Here is an 18,895-nt window from a genome sequence, read left to right as displayed (position 1 = left end):
TCCACTTCGTTCCTTCGTTTGCTAGATGCGTGTTTAGTGCCCGTTAGGGATCAGGCTCTGTGCGAGCCCCTGGGTATGCGGGGCTGGCTAACCCAGACTCGGTCCTTCCTTTGCGGGCCAGTGTGCCTCTAGAAGCCTTTTCACTCTGTACCTGGTGATCAGTTAGTGCTTCATTCCTTCCTCTCTCTCTAACACACACACACTCACACGCACACTTACGAAAGCCCCCTGACAGCTGCTTGTCCAGAGAGAGAGAGAGAGGACATGCTCTATGTCCTTCAGCTCCCATAACGGTGCCCGGCTCCCAGGCACACGAGCACATCCGATGAACAAACACGAGTGTGTGAGTGAGCGGTCATCTTTGCAGGACAGTGCTCGGCAAAGCCAGCTCCTCAGGGCTGAGACAGACCCATTCAGGAACAACCCAGCAAAGCGAACCGACCATTTTAGCTCCCAACTCGTGGTGCTGCAGGGACTTAATAAAGGGGTCGGATGGTGCCTCAGCTCAGGCTTTGAGTGTCCCCGAGGCCACCCAAGGTCAGCAGAAGTTCTCTCTAGTTATATTTCGCAGATCATGGTTCTTGCCCAAAGGTCGAAGCCTGGCATTTCCCAATATCCTCTCCATCCTCTTCCTCCCAGAGCCGTCAAGTTCTCAGCCAAGCTGATGGGGCAGGCAATGGCCAAGAGGGTCAAGGCAACCATCCTTTATGCCACAGAGACGGGCAAATCACAGGCCTATGCCAAAACCTTGTGTGAGATCTTCAAACACGCCTTTGATGCCAAGGTGGGTAGGGGACTCGGGCAGCTTTCCAGCCCCTCGGGGTGAGTACAGTTGGGAGGGGAGAGAGCGAGTTCCACAGAGCGGTACCTTTGGGAATGGACGCGCCTACACTCACATTTTCATGAATTCCAGGGACTGTGATACCCCCTCCCTGCGAACCATCCAGGGGTCCAGGAATCACAAACTGAAAGCCCCCTATCCAGAGCAAAATGTTCGAGTTCGTGAAACTCAGTCTGGAGTCATTTTAAGAAGCGCTGCATTAACTATAGTTCAATGGTCCTGGCTGGTGTGGCTCAGTTGGTTGGGGTGTCAGCCCGTAAACCAAAAGGTCACAGGTTCAATTCCCAGTCAGGGCAGATGCCTCAGCTGCAGCTTCAATCCCTGGTCAGAGCACACGAGAGGCAATAATTGGTGTTTCTCTTTCACATCGATCTTTCTCTCCCTCCCTTTCTCCCTGCCTTCCCCGCTCTCTAGAAATCACTAAAAAATTTAAAATGGAAATAAATACAACTCAATGGGTTTCTTGCTGCAAGACTTCTCAGATCCTGTGGTCTGCACGTATGTGGTGTAATCTCCAAAAAGAGGAGGGCAGAGGATGCACATGCTTCCCAAACATGGTGGTTTGTGGCTCACGTATCCTCCAGGAGCCTGTCCAGAGACTCGGCTTCCTGAGAACCTACTTCAAGAAGTGCTGCTCAGGAGATGCTAAGACGCAGGCAACAGTCTTTCCCTAAAGCAGGCACCTCCAACGTGTCGGGCCCAGGTCCTGCACACCGCTGGGCAGAGGGTTAGAAAGGAGGCTGAGCGCGCAGTTGGTCAGACCAGCCAGCCAGGTCATTCCCAGCCTAGATGTGCTCAAGGAGATTCCAAGAGCAGTTGGTTATCAAAAGCTTCAGGGTCTCCAGCAGGATCTGTCTCTACTGGCATCCTACCCCTTACACCATGCCCCAGATTCTTGGTGGTCCTTCAGGCCACGGAGGCCACAGAAAGGTGCCACCCTACTAAAAAGCTTTTGGTTCTAAACACTTAGGCCCATTGAAATAGTGACGCCCAAAACTTTTGGTTTTTCCAAACGAGATGGCTCAAGATAACTTATCTCTCTCTCCCTCTCTCCCCCCCTTCTCCTTCCTCCATCTCTTCCTGTTCTCTCCCACCTCCTCTCGCTCCTCATCACCTCTTCCTTCCTCTCCCCCGCCATTCTCCCACCTAGGTGATGTCCATGGAAGAATATGACATTGTGCACCTGGAACATGAAACTCTGGTCCTGGTGGTCACCAGCACCTTTGGCAATGGAGACCCCCCTGAAAATGGGGAGGTAAGATGAATTTTCACATATTCTGGCATGTGTTTTCATCAGCAGGAAGAAAAGGGAGCTACAGTTACACCCACTATTCAGGAACAGATCATCCCAGAGCCTCAAAGACAGTGATTTCAAGCCCTGGCCAGTGTGGCTTAACTCGTTGGAGTGTCTTCCCATAATCGAAAGGTTGCAGGTTCAATCCTGGGTCTAGGTACATAAGACCCCCAGCCTGGGCATGTGAGTCAGTGCTTCTCTCTTGCATCATTCTCTCACTCCCTTCCTGTCTGTCTCTCAAAGCAATGAAAAAATGTCCTTGGGTGAGGATTTTTTTTAAGTGATTTCAGTTTGGATCCAAGTTCGGCAAAGCTTGGACAATCCCAAGTCCTCAGTCTGTTGGTGTCCAGTGACTAGCTGACCCCTAGTGGAAATGCCCCCTGAGTGAGCTACTTCTTTGGAATGGGTGCTCCAACCCAGAGCTTGGTGTCCCCTTCTCTGGGTGAGAGAAGTGGGGACGGTATTTCTATAGTGAGAAAGCCACGGTGGGGCTTTGTGTACTGGGGCGGGGGAGCCCACACCCACAGCCCTTGAAGCAGCTGACCCTTCCAGGTGTGTCCGCGGCTCACTCGTTGGCTGCCCAGCCCGAGCCCCTCTCGGTCTTGGGCACCCAGCCCCCCAGTCCCCCAGGCATCGGGCTCCTCTCTTTCCAGCGAGGACCCCAGACCATCCGAGCCCAACCCTGTTCTGCTTTCGTAGCCTGTGCTCCCCGTCTCACTCACCTCTTCTGTTCTGCAGAAGTTCGGCTGCGCTCTGATGGAAATGAGGCACCCCAACTCTGTGCACGAGGAAAGGAAGTAAGTGAATGACCCTCCAGTGTCACATGACACCCCGTGGGGGTAACTGGAACTTGTCTTTCGGCTCTTGGGCTTCTCCTTGAGTTCTGGACAGTTGGTGGTTGTGACCTGAAGCCCATGTGTGGCCGGTTTTAGCAGGTGGGTGTCTGTGCCGCACTAGAGCCGACATGTTGGTCTCAGACTCGAAGGTCTTGGGCTGGTCACCACACAGCCCTGTGCCTCAGTTTCTTTTTCCATCAAATGCAGGTTATTACACCTGTATGAACGTTCTAATTTGTGAGAATCAAATTAGAAAATGGATGTGAAGAGTTAACACTGTGTGAATTTCAGTTCTTATCTCCCTCCTCTGGAAACTGGCATTCAGAACCCATGAACTGAGCTCCTTCCCCTGGAGTTTCTCATCTGATGCTCACGACGGAGGGGCAGGTTGCATTCCACAGGCGGCAGCGAAATGCCTGTCGTCAGAGGGTGTCCGTGGTGCAGTTGCAGCTAACACGAGGTCGCGTTCTAAAGATACTTCATGAGGTGTGAAACACCTGTCGTCAAAGTTGCCCTTGAAAAGCCCCAAATCCCCGGTAACGCTGAGCACATAAGGCACGGGCACACACAGCTGCCGTTTGACGAGGCCGGCACAGCGTTTCCTCCAGCACAAGGGCGACCCGGGTCCTCAGCCGAGCGCCGGCACTGCGGCTGGCCAGGACGGGCCGAAAACCCCTCCTGGTCTGCTTGCCACCAAGCGCATGTTGCCAAACTCACATACGTTCCGTACCCAAGGGGTAGCTGAGTCCCTGCGCTCAGCCCTGCTCTGTGCCCAAGTCCAGCAGTCCCTGTCCCAGCCCTTCTCCTTCCCACCTGGGTGGTCTCCAGCAGGTTCCCCTCCCCCCTCCTTCAGGGAGAGATAGGGCGCCATCCATTCTCCCCTCTAGGTACCCGGAACCCTTGCGTTTCTTTCCCCGTAAAGGGCCTCCCCTCCCCCGAGGCGACACAGGAGTCCGTGGTCTGGCTGGAGTCCGTGACAGCCAGCTCAGGTAGAGCGTGTGTGTGCCGGTGTGCACGTGTGTGTGCATGCAGATGTTTGCGTGCACTCGTGTGCATGCGCGCCCAACGCAGAGACACCCAAGACCACATTTAGGTCCCAGGGAGGCCTGAGTTCTGACCCAGGCTGTGCCACTAACTCACTAAGCAACCTTGAACAAGTCCCTAGACCTCTCCGGGCCTCAGCCCTTCTCATCTGCCAAATGGGGTGGAGCTCTCTCCGCCCTGACCACCTCTGGGCGTTGTTGTAGGATCAAGGGGTAGCAACAAAGAAGAAGGCGCTGGAGAAACAAACCGCAGACCCCATGCAAGTGCATGTGTTGTTATTCTTACCCGCAGCCTCCACCAGCCACCCCCACGCTAACAGCACAGCCACCCCCTGATGTGTTGCATGACTTACTTGGAGGAGTGACTCAATGTGCGACTATTTTAGGGCAGAAAATACACTTACGTATATTTAGAACTTCCCCGATGCCGGAGCGAAAACTTTGAAGAACATCCAGCTCAGAAGCCCCGCTGCCAGATGGCGCAATTCCTTTTTTGTCTCCTGCGCTCACTCACGTCGGCATACTGAGTTTCTGTGTTGTGTTGTGTTTTTTGTTTTGGAGCTTGGGTTCTTTGTTTTGTTTGGGGTTTTTTCGGGAGGGTCTTGGGGACATTTTGGGTTGTTTTATTTTTATATTAAATTCACTGGGGTGTCATTGGTTCTTAGGGCTGGCTTTGTTTTATTATGTTTTGTTTTTGCCCTGTCTGAGATCAAAACTTACCACTTTTCGAGGAAAACTGGGAAATCAGGGTTTTTTTCTTTAAGTCTCCAGGCTGGTGAGCCTCTAATGCTCAGGTGTGAGTCCCAGTAACATCTTCCTCCCCCTTCAAAGCAGTTGAGTGAGAAACCCCATCTCCCTCCATGCCATGCGTCAGTGCTGAGCGCGTTTCACGTTGGCTGGAAATGTGGAACGTGCTGTGCCCTTGAAGTGTCTGGGGACCGTAACTCTGAGGAGAGAGCACTGCCCAGGCCCACTCCCTAGGATGCTGTGAATAGTCTGTCTGTCTGCCCCAGCCTGATGTGGCAGCCACCCAGCCACACGTGGCTGCTGAGCCTTTGCCATATGGCTAGTTCAAATGAGAAACAGACTGTTTTATTATATTTAGTTTGAATTAATTTAACTTTACATTTAAGTAGCCATAAGTAGCCAGTGGCTACCACAGTGGATAGTACAAGTCTAGCTCCTGGCTACTAGCAGCATTAGCATCTCCTGGGTGTTTATTAGAAATGCAGAATCTCAGGCCCCGCTCTGGATCTCCTAAATCCGATCTGCCTAACAAGATACCAGACTGATTCTCATGCACACTAATATCTGGGTAGCAGGGAAGCATGGTCCAGTGGTTAGGGGGTGGTCCATTCCTGACTTCTTGCCAGTGAAATCATTTTGACTGTCCAGATCTCAGTTTCCTGAGTTGAGTGTGGTCAGACATGTTTTAACTCACACAGCTTCAAGTGCAGACGGCTGGCTCTCATTGTGGTGGGCGAGGGTAAGTTGGTACCTTGTAGAGGATGCCTTAGGCACGTTATGGGCTCACTCATCACACAGCAGAGGGTCCCAGAACCAAGACTGGTCAGTTGAAGATCCATCAGGATGTTGGCCTCAGGAGGGGGCTCCAAGCCACAGCTCATGACTCTTTCTCATTTTGACAGGAGCTACAAGGTCAGGTTCAATAGCGTTTCCTCCTTTTCTGACTCCCGCAAATCATCAGGAGACGGGCCAGACCTCAGAGACAACTTTGAGAGCACCGGCCCCCTGGCAAACGTGAGGTGAGCAAGGGGCCAGGGCACCAGGGATGAGAAGGCTCTTGAAGAACTGGCCGCAGTTGCAAAGTGGGCTCTTTGTTGGGGGAGGGGGAGGCAGTCTCTCGTCCAAGCACATTCATCCCTCAAACAACCGGCTACTCCCTGGCTGCCCCAACTCCTCTTTAAATGCACACGAGTGTCCCCATCACCCACGCTTTACCCCATCACACACAGTTTACTCCCCCATCAGCACATCATTGTGATGAAGGATGTTGGCCTTAGAAATCATGCAGTGAGCTGCCCTTCCCAAGGGGTATGTTTTACATTTAATAGAAGCTTCTGGAGACCCACTGCCATAATCCAGTGGTTCTCAAACCTGGTGTGCATTAAAAGCACCTAGAGATGTTTTAATACACCCGTAACCAAGCTCCACCTCCAGAGATTCTGTTGTAACTGGTCTAGAATTAGGCCCAAGCATTGCTCTTTAAAAAGAAAAGATTCTTGTCAGTTGACTGCACTGTGTAGTCAGATTCAGAAATGCGGGCCTAACCCTTGTGTTTCCAAAAGCATAATCACGTGCCATGAGATAGCTTTAGGCACTACGTGGACATGCGAGTGTATTTTGTGTTTCAACAGTTGTGTATTCAGTTTAATGGACGCTGGGAAGGAAGTAAAACTGGTTGTCAAGCCCTTGGTTTCACAGATATTGGTCAAGACGACGCCGACATAAGCAGAATATCCCAGCCCGGCCATCAGTAGCTAAACCCTCTCCACACCAGCACAGGACAGTGCTCAGTAGGTGATTCAGATCACAGCGGCCCTAGACATGGAAGTATCGTGTCTGTCAGCACACTTTTTAAACACTTATGTTTTAAGCGCACAGCAAAATTGAGGGGAAGGTACAGGGATTTCCTGTATACTTCCCACTCTTCCTCCTGAATGTGTACACACACACACACACACACACACACACACAGGCTCATCCTGTCAACATCCCACACCACGGGAGCACATTTGTACCATGGATGAGCCTATACGGACACACCACGGCCACCCAAAGTCCACAGTTTGCATTAGGGTTCACCCTTGGTGGTGGTCGTTCTTACAGGTGTTGACATCAGTACGGATTTTTAGTTTCACATTGAAACATCAGCTGAACCCTGGCTGGTGTGGCTCAGTGGATTGAACGCCTGCGAAACAAAGGGGCGCTGGTTCGATTCCCAGTCAAGGCACATGGCTGGGTTGCAGGCCAGGTCCCCAGTGGGGGTCACGTGAGAGGCAGCCACACATTGATATTTTCCTCCTCTCTTTCTCTCTCCCTTCCCTTCAGTCTAAAAAATAAATAAATGAAATCTTGAAAAAAAAGAGAAAGGAAAAGAAACGTCACTTGCATAGTTCAGCAGCCAGACCCACTTTCCCCTTACCGAAGCTACCGTGACTCAGAGCAGGTGACTGCAGGCGACGCTGGCAGCCCGGTCCTGCCTGGCCATGGAGGGTCTGTGTGCAGCCACGAGCCGGGAGTGGTTCTTACAGATGGGCGTTTGCAATCCATTTAATGGTTTAAAGAAAAACACGGCCTGTGAGCCCCAATTAAGCAAAATATTATCTTCCACAAAAAGAATTACATTCTCATTAGTAGACATATTACTAAAAATTGCACTCATCTATAATTATTATCATTGCTATTATTATTATATTTTAACTTTGTCAAAAATGTGTAGAAGTTTGTTTTCTTTCTTGTTATAGAAGTATCTACATAGTAGTTTCAATTTTGCTTCTTCACCTACAAGTTTAAAAATATTTACTCTCTGGCCCCATGTATAATAAGTTTGCCAACTTCTGGTTTAGAGGCTTAAAATAGGAGCTTTGAAACCATAAGGGGAAGGCTGTGATGGGAATGTGAGTCTAGGAAGTGACCACGGTGCAGGTCTTCAGGTGCATTGGGAAGCGTACTAATGAACTAATCACTTGCACCATCTGTTAGTGAGCGCAAGTGGGCTTGATGAGCTAGTAAGCACAAATTAAAAGCAGGTTAAACGTGCTAATAAGTACCTAATGGGGTCAGTGGTAGTCCAGCCTTGCGGATGTCACAAATATAAATACTGGAGGCTCGAGGAGCAACGCCTTAGCCACACAGCACGCTGGTGCTGGGAGTTTCCAGATCTGCTGAGGCTAAAGGCACCCCTCCGGCCAGTCCGCTCCTGGCCAGCCGCCCCTCCTCCCCTTCAGGCTGCCGCCCTGCGAAGCAGAGGTGAGGAATGCAGGTTCAGGATGAGCACAGGTGGAGGGCTGATGAGGGAGAACGCTGCCTAATCTCACAGACTTCCCTCGGAAACGCCCTGGAACCCCAGGGGGAAGAGGAGGGCAGGAAAGATGGGGAGGATAAGAGCAGAAAGCATGAATATGGACTTGAACGGAGTGAGTATGAACCTGTGTTAACTTCCGTTTGACCTCTGAGACACCTGGACCTAGCTCAAGTTCATTCCCCAACAATGGAGAGTTTCTCCCCCACTTCTCCTGCCTCCTTCCTTCCTCCATCCATCTCAGTCTCTCACCGTCTTGGCCCCCTCGTCCTAGAAACGAGATTCAGGGACAGAGCCAGACCCTGTATGGAGCAGGAGGGACAGCTCCACTCCGTGGCTCATCAGCAGAACACTCCAACCTGGGAAAGAAGCAGGGTGAGGCATGCTCAACCCACTCGTGAACCTGTCATTTCCGTTCCAAAGAGGTCAAGACCTACAGCCAGGACCACACCCTGGAAGTGTGACATCGAGTGTCTGTAGGACACAGTGACTGAGCCAGGGGGGGCCCCGAAGGCATAGCCCTCCATTTCCCACACTTGAAAGCAGCCAGTCCTGTCCCCACATGGACAAAAATCCCACCAACTTGAACCCCACCCATTCAAACAGCAACATCTTCTCGGGGGAAGCTGTGCAAAGAGGGTCTGTGAAGCTAATGAATTTCATAGACATTGTAAGGGGTGGAGCCAGCATGCCTATCAATCTTTCACCCCCTTTTAGAAGAGCCTGTTCACAGACCAGCGTTTGGTGTGCTAACTAACAAGTCCTCATTCATACAGGTCCCCGAGGACCTCCGTGTTACAGCGTTCATTGTCTTTGTACTTAAACCTGATGCAGTTCTGTAGAATTACAGCACTTGCAGAATTTAAGCCTTCTGATAATGTAGACTAATTCCCCCAATTAGTCCAGCTTAGAAAGGGACACACAGGAAATTGTCAGGGGTTCTGTGTGATCCTCCTTAGGACAAACAGGGAACTTGCTCCTGAGACCAGAGGGAGGGGGCCATCCCAGGGGCTCTCAGATTTAATAATGGCCTCCCCCAAACAGGCTTGGGGTTGCCTGACCACCAGGCTAAACTCAGTCCTTCTGCAGATACCAGACGGAGTAATCTACTCAGGTGGCCATAACAACATACCACAGACTAGATGTCTTCCACAACAGAGTTATTTTTGCTCAGTTCTGGAGGCTGGAAGTCCAAGATTAAGGTGCCAGTGGGACCAGTTTCTGGTGAGGCCTCCCTTCCCAGCTTGCAGACAGCCCCTTCTCGCTGTGTCCTCACATGACCTTCCACCGTGCACGTGCAGAGACAGCGAGAGGGCATCTGATGTCCGCTCTGCTCCCAAGGACACCAGTCCCACTGGGCTAGGGCCTTAAGGCATGGCCTCACTTAACCTCAGTCACCACCTTGACGGCCTCATCTGTAAGTACACTTACATTGGGGGGCGGGGCCTCCACATACGAATTTCGGGGAACAACTTGTATTCACAACACCAGGCACTCCCAAGACCCCCAGTGTCCCTTAACGCAGGCTGTCTGCTCCCTTTCCGGTAGGTTCTCAGTGTTTGGCCTTGGCTCGCGGGCCTACCCCCACTTCTGCGCCTTCGGACATGCCGTGGACACCCTCCTGGAGGAGCTGGGAGGAGAGAGGATCCTGAAGATGAGGGAGGGGGACGAGCTCTGTGGGCAGGAGGAGGCATTCAGGACCTGGGCCAAGAAGGTCTTCAAGGTAACCCCCTTCCCAGATCCCAGAGACCTGGGGGGAGAGGCCATGCTCCCCTTGACCCCCAAAGACAAACTATCTAGTTCACCTGAAATCGAGGGAACTTGAGAGAACCCCTGGTCCTTCCCCCAGTGTCCACCAGGAGACAGCTTCAGTCAACTCAGACGAGTTTGGGTGGCCTTGAAATACACTCTCTACCCTGAATCCCAAATGATTGCTCTGTTTTGCCCTGGCTGATATGGCTCAGTGGATTGAATGCCGGCCTGCAAACCAAAGGGTCACCGGTTGGATTCCCAGTCAGGGCACATGTCTGGGTTGCGGGCCAGGTCCCCAGTTGGGGCATGAGAAGCAACAACACACTGATGTTTCTCTTTTTCTCTTCCTCCCCTTCTGTCTAAAAATAAATAAATCATCTTTTTAAACAATAAAAGATTCCCCTGTTCTATAATAATTTGAGATTATAGAAAAGCCACGAGGATGGACAGAGAGTTTCCTTGGCCCACCTTGCCTGGCTGTTAACATAACAATGTACGCTTGTCCAAACCAGGAATGCTGGTCCGGTGACAGTAACTGAACTATAGGCTTTGTTCAGACTTGCCCCATTTTCCCGCTGATGCCCCTCTTCTGGGTCAAGGTCAGGTCCAGGATACTGCACTGCATTAAGTCGTAATGTCCCTCCCATCTCCTTGGCTGTGTTTCTCAGGTTTTTTCTTGAAACATGGGAGGCGTACTGGTGAGGCACTGTGTCACATGTCCCTCAGGTTGACGTTGTCTCGTGTTTTCTCGAGCTCAGAGTGGGGCGGTGGGTTTGGGGAAGAATAGCACAGAAGCGAGGTACAGTCCGTCCTATGGCCAAATAACATTCCGTTGCCTGGGTATACTACACTGCTTTACCCATTCATCAGTTGATGGACATTTGAATCATCTGAAAATCAGCACGAGGCCAACAATTGGTAAAAGTTGCCCTTGAAATCCTTTTGAATTATCCATGGCTTTTATCTCAGAAATACAATTCTGAACAGTGTTAGGATTACTGAAGTTGGAGAACCTGTGAACTTGGCAACCCAAACCAAACCAGCCGTACCTGCAGGGGTGCAGGCGTTCAGTGTGTTCTGCCTTCAGCGTGACTTGGTAAAATCCGTAGAGGAAGATGAATTGGAAATTCTGACGCGTTTCCTTTCTTGGTTGATGTCCGGCCCCTACACGTGTGGGTTTTAGAAAGAAGTGACACAGAGCTACGTGCCAGATATCAGGTCCTAAGACAGAGAGTCCAGGGCATCGAAGGCACTCGAGGAAGCGTAGGGTGGGTCAGCGGGTGGGCGGTGTGTGAACGGGCGGGAGGGGGGGCAGGTGGGTGGGGACGGATGGGAGGAAGACGGGACCTGGGTCCCACTGGAGAGGAGTCCCTCGGGCCGACAGCGGCCCCTAAACGCCCGTGTGTGCCACAGGCAGCCTGCGATGTGTTCTGCGTGGGGGACGACGTCAACATCGAGAAGGCGAACAACTCGCTCATCAGCAACGACCGCAGCTGGAAGAGGAACAAGTTCCGCCTGGCCTACGTGGCTGAGGCCCCGGAGCTCACGCAAGGTGCCCCTCCCCCACTCTCCCTGCAGCGTTCTTGACAGTGGGGGAGGGGAAGTCAGGGGCTCTCCCCTCTGCCCCGTGCTAGAGAAGGTGGGTTTCATTGCTTCTATCTGCTCAAAATGAGTCCACTGTTAGTGGCCCACGCCCCGTGAAACCTGTGCACGGCGCTTGTCTCCCTGGGAGTGGGGGGCGTTACCCTGAACCCCCCTCCTCTCAGCCAAGTCCCAGCAGATTCGCTCTGTGTTCTGCGCTGCCCACAGCCTCACCCCACCCCAGCCAGGGCCCGTGTGAGGGGAGGGTCGGCAGAAGCTGCAGGCGTGTCACTGGCCACGTTAAACACGGGTCAGGAAGACTGTGGCTTTTTTCCCCGCAGGTCTCTCCAGTGTCCACAGGAAGCGGGTCTCGGCCGCTCGCTTCCTCAGCCGTCAAAACCTTCAGAGCCCCAAGTCCAGGTAGGAACACCTCGTGCCCCCCGGCTCCCCACCTGTGCTCCGGCAGCCCCCACAGGAAGGCAGGAGTCCTTGCTGACTCCAGCGGCTGGTTTCCCGTGAGCAGCCCAGGTGCCCCGAGACTCCTTTGCTGCTTTGCAACCTCTCAGTTGCCTGCTTTTCCTCTGCCAACGCCCAGCCTGGAGGGACAGAAGAAGGAGGCGGCACGATCACTGTGGAGAGGGACAAGAGAATGGTTTCATAAAGAAGGTTTAAATTAGCAGACCGCTCCCTTGTAGAGCTGCTTATTGTACCAGAGCATCTTAGCCCAAATCACTTAGCCCGGGCACTTCTCCTTGCGGAGGATTCTTCGCTCAGGAGTCCTACTTAATTCCTTAGGAATGACGGGAGGCTCATTACTGCACAGAACAGCCAGTGTGCATTTTGAAGTCCTGATTGTTAGGAATGATCTTACTGTAGCTTAGAATCAAAGCATAGCTTCCTAGCACGTCGTTCTCATCCCAGGGACACGCTGCAGTGACGCTCGGGACAAATTCGGCTCTTCCAGAGGAGCCAGGTTTGGCCGCCAGGAGCCGAGACCTTGACCAGTCTGTCCTCGGCCCCGCTTCCTTCCAACTGCTCTTCCCAAAACCTGGTTTTTCATGCTTTTTGCTTTAGTATAAGGACACACTCTGTCCCTGCGGAAGTGTCATTTTCGGAACTGGTCACAGTGCAATGGAGGTCCTGGGATCACTGCCAAGGGCACTGCGGCTGTTACTGCCGGCCCTGATCAGAACACGACGCGCCGGCGCTGCCCGGGATCTCAGGCGCAGTTCTGACAGCTTGGGGGTTGCCATCCAGTCTTTGCAGAGGGACCAGCCAGCTCTGTCCATCCCTCACTTACGTACTAGTACATTTTCCAGCCCACGTGAAGATCTCTTGAAATCTTGACTCTGCATGCATGGCCTGGGACACAGAGTGTTCTTCCCAGCTGGACGGCCCTGGGTTCTGGCCCCAGCGCTGCCGTGCAGTTAGCAGTGTGACCCCAGACAAGTCCCTTGCGTCCTCTGAGCCTGTCTCCTTGCCTAAAATGGGAACGGTGTCTACAAACATAGCTGACGTTTACCTAGTACTCTCTGTGTCCCGTGCAGCATTTGAGCCCGTTCTGTGCAGGATCCCTCAGCATTCTGACCAGCTCAGGAAGTAGGTTCCATTACCATCTGCATTTTCAGTATAAGTGACTGGGAGAAAATGTGAGCGACTTATTCAAGGTCACACGTGCAGGGTGTCTCTGGCTCCAGAGTCAGTATACTGAATGCCCGTGCAGGTAGCCTCCACAGCATGGCAGGGACGCTGCATCGGAGACACGTTCTCAAAGCAGCACTGTGTCATGTGCTCCCATCACTGTGCATCCACGCCAGCTTCCCGCACTTGCACATTTAGTCTGCGCGCTGCCGCGGGCCTCAAGACTTTGATTAAGTGATCGACAGGGTGGAATCCCCAGGCTCTCGTGTTCTCTCTAAGGCCCTCAGACATTAAAGAAGTAGATGGGGAAATTGATCCCTCTGAATAGCCCGTCCAATGTGACATTCACAACGCAACCGTCTCTGATAGAGGGAAGGACTCTGCACTTGAAATTCAGCAGCTCTTACTTTCCATTTCTGTCCGTGCAAAGGTCTGACCTAAGTAGCAGCATTGTAAGAGCAGGGACTAGGAGTCGACTGGAGATTTCTTTCAGCAGCAATCTGTGAAAGACCAGGTCACAAAAATCACTCCTGTAACCACAGTCCATAAAAAGCAAGTTAGTTTGCAAATGTTTTGATGCTAAGTTGGACCGAAGTCCCAGAATGACCCCCTCCCACCTCTGGAAGGGCAGCTGCTCCGTGCTGATTGGCTCACCCAGGAGAGGTGCAACAGGTTTCGGGCTGGAAGGTAGTATGTGTTGGCACAGAAAGGACCAGATTGTGTCTGATGTTTATCTCTTTGAAAGCTTGCTCTGTAGCACTACCCGTTTTCAGGCTTACTGCCATTTCCAGCTTTATAAGGGTTTTTTTTTTTTTAAGGTTAATTGAGTGAAAAGCCATGATACTTTCTCCCATTTTCCTTGCCCAAGGCCCAAGCTGGGCTCGGCCCAGAAGGCCGTCGGCAAGCTATCACCCATTCCCCCTGCCCCCAGAGAGACCTTTGATTGCAAGCAAACTGCTTAAGAGGAAGTAAACAGACTTTTGAGAGGGGTCCTTGCAAATCTAAAGAGAAAAGTGACCACGGTTCCTGCTCAGCCAGGAAATAAATTCTCTAACTGTGAACACCTATTAGCAAACCATGCAGAAGGGAGTACAGTGGCACGGTCACGGGCAAGGAGGCGTGGGCGTGAGTCCTGAGAGTCAGCAGGAGGAAGGAGGATGCAGGATGGGCTTCTGCCGGGCTAGGGCAGACGGGGAGGGGCACGACGAAGCGAGAATGGCAGGAACAACCCTGAGGAGGGGGCTGAGCCCCTGGCTCATCTCAGAGATTGGCGGGACCTTACGACAGGGAGCTCTGCATGGCTGAACTCTTGATCTCCAGCTCCCCTGGGACACATGGTGTCTCTCCAGCCTTGGCCATCGCAGCAGAGAACATCAGCCTCTGGCTTAAGCCCAAAACTAAATCTCCTCCTCGCCGCCTTTCCCCCTGCACACCCCACTCTCCCCTGCCACCTCAAGCAAAGCCATGATGACCTCTGGTCTGCGTGGCCGAGGTGGTCAGTCAGCTAGCCTGCCTCCTGCTTTCTTGGCTTTTCCCTCAAAAAATCCAACCTACAAACAGTGGCCAGAGTCCTCTTTTTAAAATGTACACGGAAGCCTAGCACTCCTCAGCCTCACACCCTCCCCTGGCTTCCCGCTGAACCTAGGAAACCTCTGCACTCCTTGCATGACAGCCCGTGACCTCTGCCAGCTCTCTGGTCTCCCCCGCCCCACCCCCAGCCCTGAGTTGATCACTCTGCAAAGACTCCAACCTCCTCTTCCTTCTGCGACCATGCCGCCCAGCTGCCCCCCTCTGGGCCTTGGCACGTACCGCGCCTCCTTCCGGGAACACCGTCCCCCCAGAGATTTGTACATCTGCTCCTCCTCATTGTTCAGGTCTCTGCTCATGTGTCAGATCACCGGGGAGGCCTCCTCAACCCCGACCAACCTATCAGTTGCTCTGGCAGCCCACTGCCCCCAACCCCTCACCCCCCACGCATCTCCGTCACCAACCAGTCTGAGATCCGTTTAAGTTACTTCCCAACGAAAGCAGGACACTTTGGGCTTACCCGTCACTCTCGCCTCGGTGCCCAGAATATTGCCTGACACGCAGCATCTACTTGTTGGGTGAATCTAGTAACTTAGCTCACTCATGACAGATGACGTTTACCCTTTTCGTGGAAGACTGAACAGCAGTTTTTTTTTTCTTCTTCTTCATGTAATGACAGAAATTAGCAGACTATTCTTTTATCTGGAAACTTGACATCGGACCACTGCCCAGTGCAGGCAGGCAGACGAGTGTGTGTTTGTGTTATGCTTCCATGGGGGGGGGGGGGGGGTATAAGTACATCACAGGCCGGGGCTGCTCTGGGGGAGGAGGCGCAGAAGCCCCAGATGGCTGCTGTCTCGCCAATACCTTCCTTCCTTTCCCCCCAAATACTTTTCAGTGGTCTGTGTGTGTCCCGAGGTTATTTATTATTTTTGTTAAAAGCCTAGAAAATCCCACATTGGAAAACCCCCAACAGAACTGAGATTTAAGACAGCCTGTCTCCAGGCTAGTGCTACCCCCAGGGATTAGCTTCCTGCTGAGCTTCCAGGACCAGCCCCTCAAGGTACCCTGGGAGCCCACGGCCGTCCTGCACTAGGGTTGTCGGCAAGCCATATCCCATGGTGAGTGGCTTGCCAAGTCCCCTCGGTCACATCCCCAGCCCAGGCGGGGCCTGAGCCCTCCTTCCAGCTAACCTGCCAGCTGCATCCCCATCTCTGTCCTTATCTGCCTGACCACCTTTCTCCACGTTCAAGAACACTTGGGGCAAGTGGCTGTGAACGTGAGCCAGCTCAGCAAGTTCGTGTCCTCTGCATTTCTATTTTGTGCTGGCCCAAAGAACAGAGGCAAATATACTTCTGAAAGAAATCACGATGATCTGAGAGAAAGTGGGAATGGATTTGCGGGCCTTTCCAAGGCTTGGCTGTGGTTGGTTGTCTCAGGAGGTTCCCAAGTTAGCAGCCCCACAGCGCCCCCTGCTGGCGGTCGGCCTCTGCTAATTCCTGTGTGGAGCTAGCTGTGGGTCAGGTCTTTTCTCTCCGGGAATCAAGATAGGTGTGAGTTCCGAGCAGAATCCGGGGTGCACGTCCAGATGATGGACAACAGTCAGAGAGTGCCTAGGGAAGAAGTGTGGGACCCCAGACCCTAGTAGCACCATTTGCAATCTCAGTCTGCAAGTTCCCACTATTCCAAGTACAGGGGCGCCTTGCTTCCAGAAAAGTACTTGACACCCCAAAAAAGCAAGCATGCTAGCACAGCTATTTTTATTAATGCTGGCTGTCTGCAGCACCAAAGGCTCTTGGTTACACCAAAAACTCCTTTAAATAGCCAGTCCTGTTGGTGTGTTCAAGTGTCGACTATCCAGGGGACAGTGTAGAACTTCATGTTGAATGTCAAGTCCTCTATCAGCTGAAAAGCTGTTGGCAATGAAGGAAAAGCAGATCAGAAGTATCAGTCATGCCCCGAGGGGTACAAAGGATTTGGTTTACCGAGGTGTGCTCCATTGCAGAGTTTTCAGAGACTGTGTGAAACGTGGTGTCTCTACCAAAACTCTAAAGGGACCAGGATATCCATAGTCCGAGAATTCGTTTTGGAAGCCATTCACCTAGCACAGGCCTCCTGCCCTTTAAACACAGAGACCAAAGTGAAAGGGCATGACCCGGCATGTGTAAGCGAGGTTCTCTCCAGGTTTCCTGCTTAGGTCTCTCAATTTTACCATGTAATATCGGCGGATTTCTAACCCGAACTTAGGGCTGGGTCCTTTCCCCTTCTTCCGTGACAACATGAGGACCTCCAGCTGCAAAAGGGACTCTGGGGAGGACGGACTGTCACAGATTGGGGACCCCAGTGCCTTAGCTCCAATGGGGTAGTGGTTGCTGAGAGGACCCCCACTGGTACTGAGAGCAAAGCCTGTTTTGGCAGCTGGGAATCTGAGGCTCCTTCAAACAGCAAATGCTTGAGCACCTACTATGTGCCATGTACTGTCCAAAGTGCCAGGAATAGAGCCGTGAACAAAACAGGCAGGCAAACGCCCTGTCCTCTAGAGTTTGCCTCATCATAGGGGCCGGGGGCGGGCCGAAGCACAACCCACAAACCAGATAACAAAGAAAACTCTACTGTAGGTCAGCTGACAGTAACTGCTGTGGAGAAAGAAGGGCAGGGGCAGGAAGACAGAAGACCAAAGACGTGCTAGGACTGAACCCTGGAGGGCTCCAGTGTCCAGATTTGGGGAAAGGAGGAGGAGGCAGCAAAGGAGACGGAGCCAGGGCAGCCGGAGAAGATGGGGGGAGCCTGGGGTGCTGGCATCACGAGAGGGAGGCAGCAGGCCACCCAGCCCCGAGCTGCACCCATGACCAGGCGCACTGGGAACTGGCTGCTGGATGTGCTGGGAGGAGCTCGTGGGTGACCTTGCTGAAGCCGTGGTGTGGAAATGATGGGGACAGGCGTCCTGTTGGCATGAGCCCCAAGGAGCCTGGAAGGAGGGAAACTGCAGTCACAGGCCAGGACGGACGAAGGAGCAAAGAAAGCGGACGGTGGTCCTTATCTGATTGTTCCCCGGTCCTTGCAGCCGGTCAACCATCTTCGTGCGTCTCCACACCAACGGGAATCAGGACCTGCAGTACCAGCCTGGGGACCACCTGGGCGTCTTCCCTGGCAACCATGAGGACCTCGTGAATGCCCTGATCGAGCGGCTGGAGGACGCGCCCCCTGTCAACCAGCTGGTGAAAGTGGAACTGCTGGAGGAGCGGAACACAGCTCTGGGTAACTATGGCCGCGCTGGCCAGCCCCCCGCCCCACCGGCCACCCCTGAGGGCCCTCGTCCTCTCCGGGGGAGAGGAGGCCCCTTCTTGATCCCAGTCACCAATCCAGGTAGGAGAGTGGGTCTCTGTCACCTCCAGCTTAGGAGACGGAAGCCTCCCCGTTTCCCCTGGCTGAGCAGCCTTGGCCCAGCTGGCCGAGCGGTCATCTGTGATGCCAGGATATGGGTGGCGCATCGCTGGGGGACACTGGTTTGAGCGGGGCCCACTCCTCTTCCCCTTTCTGTCCCTGCCGCCCCACTGCCCACGGAGCAGACAGCAGCTGAAGTCAGACCCTGCCTCCTCTTAGATCCCAAGGCACTGTATGAAACTTGATGGCCCGCTAGGCCTGAACTACATCTCCAACCTCTTTAGACCAAGTTCAAACCCATTTCAGTGACCGTTCTTGACATTCCCACTGAAGGACTGGCAGAGGCACACGGGTCTCGGTGCTTCATCTCAGTAGGTGCAGGTGAGCTCAGGGCTCAGGTGCGAGGAAAGGCAGTGACCTTGCATGGCAGCCTGTGATACGGTAACGCATCGCCTTTACAGAGGAGCCAGGGTGTAAAGTCAGGGCAGATAAGTAGTCAAGGCCCTGCTGAAAATCCAAGGAAGGCACCGCTTTGGAGAGACACACTTTCTCCCAAGAAAGCCAACCCAGCCAGTTCTTAGTCTGCGTTACATCTGGGGTTATATATATATATATATATATCTTGAGTGTAGTCCCTGCTCAAGGAGAAGCTTGTGTTTAGAAGTTACATTGAATGAAAAGTACGCAGAGGCAGTACAGTGTGGTGGTTAGAAGATAGATGGCCTGACTTCACACTTACGTGCTGTGTGACCTTGGGCAAATTCTTCAACCTCTCTGTGCTTCTATTTATGTCACTTGGACAAAGGGGATAGTAATAGCACCTACCATCCAGGATGGCTGTGAGTTTGGGGAGATGAGAAGGATTATATGCGCTAATAGTACAAAGTGCTGAGAATAGTGCCTGCCACATAGACAGTGCGAGGTAAGTGGTGAGCACGTTTGTAATTTTAA

At 52.8% G+C, this 18,895-nt stretch overlaps 1 protein-coding gene across 2 annotated transcripts in view; it reads left to right on the top strand.

Moving 5' to 3' along the window:
* Positions 1–18,895, top strand: part of NOS1 (nitric oxide synthase 1) — a 70,295-nt gene that overhangs the window by 40,929 nt on the left and 10,471 nt on the right. The window contains exons 13-21 of one of the 2 annotated variants that reach the window (XM_028527734.2): positions 640–784; positions 1,992–2,096; positions 2,874–2,932; positions 3,859–3,960; positions 5,664–5,780; positions 9,608–9,782; positions 11,225–11,363; positions 11,734–11,812; positions 17,625–17,818. In XM_028527734.2, the coding sequence (XP_028383535.2) occupies positions 640–784; positions 1,992–2,096; positions 2,874–2,932; positions 3,859–3,960; positions 5,664–5,780; positions 9,608–9,782; positions 11,225–11,363; positions 11,734–11,812; positions 17,625–17,818 (1,115 nt within the window). The remainder of the gene's footprint in view (positions 1–639; positions 785–1,991; positions 2,097–2,873; positions 2,933–3,858; positions 3,961–5,663; positions 5,781–9,607; positions 9,783–11,224; positions 11,364–11,733; positions 11,813–17,624; positions 17,819–18,895) is intronic. The other variant, XM_036013810.1, reaches the window with a different exon arrangement.

This window comes from Phyllostomus discolor, chromosome 13 (assembly GCF_004126475.2).
Source record: "Phyllostomus discolor isolate MPI-MPIP mPhyDis1 chromosome 13, mPhyDis1.pri.v3, whole genome shotgun sequence".
Lineage (NCBI taxonomy): Eukaryota > Metazoa > Chordata > Mammalia > Chiroptera > Phyllostomidae > Phyllostomus > Phyllostomus discolor.
This window is presented reverse-complemented; position numbering and strand designations above follow the sequence as displayed.